General features: G+C 41.4%; 1 protein-coding gene across 1 annotated transcript; it reads left to right on the top strand.

Moving 5' to 3' along the window:
- Window positions 1-292: 292 nt before the first annotated feature.
- On the top strand, window positions 293-5,672 carry LOC122648058. The gene is made up of 6 exons (XM_043841329.1): window positions 293-607; window positions 725-1,294; window positions 1,372-1,548; window positions 1,885-2,797; window positions 4,343-5,223; window positions 5,325-5,672. The coding sequence occupies exons 1-6, from the start codon at window positions 293-295 to the stop codon at window positions 5,670-5,672; spliced, it is 3,204 nt and encodes a 1,067-aa protein (XP_043697264.1).
- The last annotated feature ends 406 nt before the right edge of the window (window positions 5,673-6,078 follow it).

The following is a 6,078-nucleotide window of genomic DNA, read 5'->3' as shown; positions in this document are numbered from 1 at the left end:
GAAGATGGGGGAGGTAAGGAAGGATCGAGTGAGGAGGGTGGTGAAGTGGCTGTGCTTGGTGATTCGGGGAGTGGGGAGTGGCCTGCTCTTGGTGGTGCGGCTGGTGTTGTTGGAGATGGTGGCCTAGGGGAAGGAGTGGTCGGTGGTGGTTTAGAGAAGACTGCTACTGCTGAAGGCTTCGGGCTGCAAGGTGAAAGCTCGGCTACTAGGGTGTCAAAGGAGAAGAAGGGGGTTTCCTTGGTCTGCCCTTTTTTCCTCGTCGTCTTCTTCATTGCTTGGTGAGGGTTTGAAGATGTCTTTTGTGGAACTGGAGGAGATTGATGGAGTTTTGGCTGCAAAATGCCCAGATTCTTTTATCAAGGAGGGTCTTGAGAAGTGGAGAAACACTCTTATGGGGCATTTTATTGGGGGCAGGCCAAGTTTCACTTTTGCTCGAGACATGTTGTTAAAACAATGGAGAATTTCAGGCCATGTTGATGTTAATTTGCTGGACAGTGGTTTCTTTATCTTCCGTTTTAATCTTGATGAGGATAAAATTAAAGTTCTTGAAGGGGGTCCTTGGTATGTGCAGAGAAGACCTATGATTCTTCGTCCTTGGAGTCCGAATGTTTGCTAGGAAAAGGTTGATTTATGTTCAGTCCCGGTTTGGATATCTCTTCCCAATCTTCCTTTTCATTATTGGTCCTCTCAAGCCTTGAGTTCGATTGGGAGTGTTGTTGGGCAGCCCATTGTTACTGATAAAATGACAAGATCCATGGCAAGGTTGTCTTATGCTCGTTTATGTGTAGAAGTTTCTGCAGATAAGGAGCTTCCGTTATCAATTCCAGTTTGTGGAGATGATGGGTTTATTTTTAACCAAAAGGTTGTTTATGTTTGGAAGCCTCCTCGATGTAAACATTGTAAGGTGTTTGGTCATCTCTTGGATACATGTAAGTTTGGGAGTAATGGTCAAACTCATAAAGACTCTCGGCCAAAGAAGGAGTGGCGGGTGAAGGGAGCTGTGGAGAATGTTGAAGGAGTTTTGGCCGGAGGTGGTGCTGTTCTACAGGTGGTTAGTGATGGTGTGGCTTCTAAGCAGCCGGAGGTGGTTGCTGGATTTGGAGATGCAATCTTGAATGCAGATTCCTTAATTACAGGTAAGGGTAAAGGAAAAGATCTCGATTTGGTGGGGAGGGAATCCAGATTTGGAAAGAAGGTCTTTAAAATTCCTGCGTTAAATTCTGGGGGGCAATCTAAGGCTAAGGGGCTGGTTCACTCCAATGCCTTTGCGTTGCTGGAAGATCTGACGGAGGAGGTTCACTATGACCCGGATGATATGATGCTGGACTCAGATTCGTGTGCAGTCTTATTAGGCAATGATCTTTTTGATAGGGAACAGATTTGGAGGAAGATGACGTTGGCCCCCAGCCATTAGCTATGATTCCTAATGTGGATGGGGAGGATTGTGGGGAGCATTTGGTTTCTAAAGATAGTGCTATTTTTAAAAATCTTAATGCAAAGTCTGATTTGGTGGAGAGTGATCCTAGTGCGTTTTCTATGGAAGGGAAGGTGATACAAATAGTGCACACGTGGAGGAGAATCAAAGTCATATTCAGTTAGAAGACTCAAGTGCACAGGTTCAGCAAGAAGCCACTTGGGCAACAGACAATCCATCAAATGGGAGAAGAATTAGGAAATTTCCAGTTTGGGCAAATGATTACATCATGATGATGTAGGGGGGAATAAGGTTGTTAGCTATTTTGGGTACAGCTGTTAGCTTGTTAGGATTGTTAGGAATTTGTTGTTGCTCCAATATAAATAGGAGAAATTGTATTCATTCTATTAAGAAAGGAAAAGTTAGTTTTAATCATTCTCTTCTCATGATTCTTGGCTGGAATTTTCCAGATTTCTGTTTTTCTTTTGTTTGTGGTTCTACAAGGGAATTACCCCCTTTCTCTTCTTAACATTTGGTGCTTTCATTGCTTTTTGAACTCCATTCTTCAGTTCATGGCAGAAAGAACTAGATCTACTAAGATTGATGAAGCAATTAAGAATTTGCAATCGTTTCAAGCTGCTCTACTCCACGATTCAACTGAATTCAAGAAGAGCACTGAAGCCAATTTTGCAGATCTTCACAGTGCCTCGAAGCAGTTCATGTCTCATGTTGATGCTCGATTGGATTCCTTACAATTCAACAATGGTGGTTCTACATATGATGGTGAATCAAGGCATGAGGGTATGGTTATTCCACGAACTCCTAATCAGTTTGCTATGAGTAGATCTATGAGACTTGATGCACCAAGATTTGATGGAACTGATGTTGCTGGATGGGTTTTTAAAGCTGCCCAATTCTTTGAGTACCATCAGACACCACCTGATCAAAGGTTTCTCATATCTTCCTTTCACATGGAGGGACCTGCACTCTCTTGGTTTCGGTGGATGCATTGTAACAAATTGATTGTTTCTTGGCCTCAATTTTTACAAGCTCTCAAACTGAGATTTGGTCCATCAATCTATGAAGATCCTAAAGGGCAATTGGCTAAATTACAACATGTGACTACAGTAGCAACATATCAGGCCCCATTTGAGGAGTTATCCACTCGGATTCATGGCTTATCAGAGGATTTTCTCATAAGTTTCTTCATATCGGGTCTGAAACCTGAGCCGAGGAAGGAATTATTGGTGGCTCAGCTCTGTTCTTTGGTACAAGCTATGGCCTTGGCTCAGTTGCAGGAAGACAAATTCAATGATTTGAAGCAATCTTGGAAGCAACCTTGGAATAAGTTTAGCAATATTGGCATTAATTCTGTCCCACAAGGTATTTTACAGCAAACTCTTCCTATAGTTTCTTCGAATAAACTTCTTTTACCAAATCCTGTTAATAGAACTCCAATTAAAAGATTGTCACCTGCTGAACTAAAAGAGAAAAGAGAAAAGGGACAGTGTTATTATTGTGATGAAAAATATATGCCTGGTCATAAATGTAAGAATAAATGTTTCTTGTTGGTTTCTAATGAGGATGATGTTTTAACTGTGGATTCTGAGTCTGTTGTTTCTGAGGACATCTTGCAAGATAATATGGATGTAGTCATTCCAGAGGTTAGCATTCATGCTTTAGCTGGTCAATTCAGTCCTAAAACAATAAGGCTCCAAGGCTTGTATGGCACGAAGAAGGTGCAAGTACTCATTGATTCAGGGAGTACCCATAATTTCATCCAAGAGAGGGTGGCCATTGATTTGCAGCTGCCTATTTTACCAACTAAGGCATTTAAGGTGTTTGTTGGGAATGGACAGTATTTGGTGTGTGATAAGAAAAGTGTGTTGCTGTGCCATTCTCTTTACATGGTACAGAATTCATCATTGAATTCTTTATTTTGCCAATTGCTGGAGCTGATGCTGTACTAGGTATTCAGTGGCTGGAACTGTTGGGACCGATCTTGACTGACTATAAGGAATTGACAATGGAGTTCTCATGGCCTGGTAAACATGTGAAGTTAGTGGGTGAATCATTTGTTATTGAGGATTCTTTGTCACTTAAGCAGCTCAGAAAGATGGCTGAGAATGGTAGTATGGCATCATTCTATCATTTGCAAGTTCATACTACTGCAGATTCAGTAATGAACTCTAGCAACCTTCCACCCGAATTGGCAGCAGTCCTAGCAAACTTTGATGAAGTGTTTCAAGAACCCAAAACACTAACTCCTTCAAGAGAATTTGACCATCAAATTCATTTGGAGAATGGGATGAAACCCATTAATGTGAGACCTTATCGATACCCACACTTTCAGAAAAATGAGATGGAGGTGTTGGTTAAGGAAATGATGGATAATGGCATTATCCGAAATAGCCAGTCCTTTTTCCTCCCCAGTTCTTCTTGTCAAAAAGAAAGATGGCACATGGAGATTTTGTGTTGATTACAGGGCTTTAAATGCTGCAACTATCAAGGACAAGTTTCCGATTCCAACAATTGATGAATTATTAGATGAATTGCAAGGAGCTTCCCTATTTTCCAAGTTGGATCTTCGAGCAGGTTACCATCAAATCAGGGTCAGAGAGAGTGATGTGCACAAAACAGCATTTAGGACACACCAAGGCCATTATGAGTTCTTGGTGATGCCTTTTGGCTTGACAAATGCTCCTTCCACAGTCCAGGTTGCTATGAATTCCATTTTTGCTCCATTCTTGAGGAAGTTTGTCATTGTGTTTTTTGATGACATATTAGTTTATAGTACTTGTCTTGCTGATCATGTTATTCATCTGCAGCAGGTTTTAAAATGTCTTAAGGAGAATCAATTGTTTGCAAAACTTTCCAAATGCAATTTTGGCAAGTCTTGTATTGATTATTTGGGACATGTGGTGTCAGTTCATGGAGTTGAGCCTGACAAAGATAAGATTGAAGCTATGCTTCTTTGGCCAGTACCTAAGGATTTGAAGAGTTTGAGAGGGTTTTTGGGTCTCACAGGTTATTACAGAAGATTTGTGAGGAATTATGCATCACTTGCTGTTCCATTAACTGATTTGCTGAAGAAAGATTGTTTCCACTGGAATGATGGGGTTGCAGCTGCATTTGTTAACCTCAAGGCAGCTATGACAAACTTACCAGTCCTTGCATTGCCCGATTTTAATGTTCCTTTTGAATTAGAGACTGATGCATCTGGATTGGGGATTGGTGCTGTGTTGATACAATTGGGGCACCCTATCGCTTTTTTTAGCAAGAAGTTGAGTTGTCAAATGCGAGCAGCTTCTACTTATGTAAGAGAGCTCTTTGCCATTACTCAAGCTGTTAAGAAGTGGAGGCAATATCGGATTGGTAGGAGTTTTGTGATACGAACTGATCACAAGAGCTTAAAGCATTTGATGGAGCAGGTCATTCAAACACCAGAGCAACAGTGTTATCTTACAAAGCTGTTGGGATTTACTTATACAATCAGCTATAAACCTGGCAAGGAGAACAAGGTCGCTGATGCATTGTCCAGAATACCTGAGGTGATGGGTTCTGGTTCCCAAATGTCTTATGCTTGTTCTATGGTCCAGACTGAATTGTTGGCTGCAATTAGGAAGGAGAATGTGGAGGATTCTAAGTGGCAGACTTTGCATCAGGCCATCCAAAATGGTACTCTTTCTGATCTGAATTATACTATTAGAGATGGTCTACTATTTTTTAAAGGTAAATTGCGAATTTCTTCTCACTCACCACTCAGGCAGGAGTTGTTTCAATTGTATCACAATAGTTTGGTCATGGGGGTATCAACAAGACTTTCATGCCAATTTCAGCTAATTTTATTTGGCCTAGGATGAGGATTGATATTACTAAGTTTGTTGCAAGTTGTTTGACTTGTCAGCAGGTCAAGTATGCAACTTCCAAACCAGCTGGCCTCCTACAACCCCTTCCTATACCTGATCAAATCTGGGAAGACATCTCTATGGACTTTGTCACAAGCTTGCCTCTTTCTCGAGGATACTCGGTCATACTAGTAGTTGTTGACAGGTTGACCAAAGCAGTGCATTTTGGTCCTCTTCCATCAAAGTTCAATGCTAGCTCCGTTGCTCAGTTGTTTGTGGATATGGTAGTCAAACATCATGGATTTCCAAAATCCATTGTGAGTGATAGAGACGAAACAATTGTTTCAACTCAGTGGTACTTCATGGAATTTCAGTACTTCCTATCACCCTCAAACAGATGGGCAGACTGAGGTTGTTAATAGGAGTTTAGAACAATATTTGCGATGTTTTACATCTGAGCATCCTCAGTATTGGGTGAAGTATTTGTCTTGGGCTGAGTACTGGTTCAATTCTTCTTATCATTCCTCCATTAAAATGTCTCCCTATCAAGCAGTCTATGGCCGCAGTCCACCTACGCTTCCATTGTATGCTGGTGATTCTTCTCTGGAGGCTGTGGATAGTTTGCTCACTGATAGGAGGACCTTATTACAGCAGCTCAAGAATAATCTACTACAAGTCCAGCAGCGAATGAAGAACCTTGCTGACAGCCATAGGAGAGAGGTCTCATTTCAGGCAGGGGATTGGGTATTACTTAAATTGCAGCCCTATAAGCAGCAGTCTCTAGTTGCTCGGCATTGTCATAAACTCAGTAAAAGA

This window comes from Telopea speciosissima, unplaced genomic scaffold, assembly GCF_018873765.1.
Source record: "Telopea speciosissima isolate NSW1024214 ecotype Mountain lineage unplaced genomic scaffold, Tspe_v1 Tspe_v1.0408, whole genome shotgun sequence".
Lineage (NCBI taxonomy): Eukaryota > Viridiplantae > Streptophyta > Magnoliopsida > Proteales > Proteaceae > Telopea > Telopea speciosissima.
This window is presented reverse-complemented; position numbering and strand designations above follow the sequence as displayed.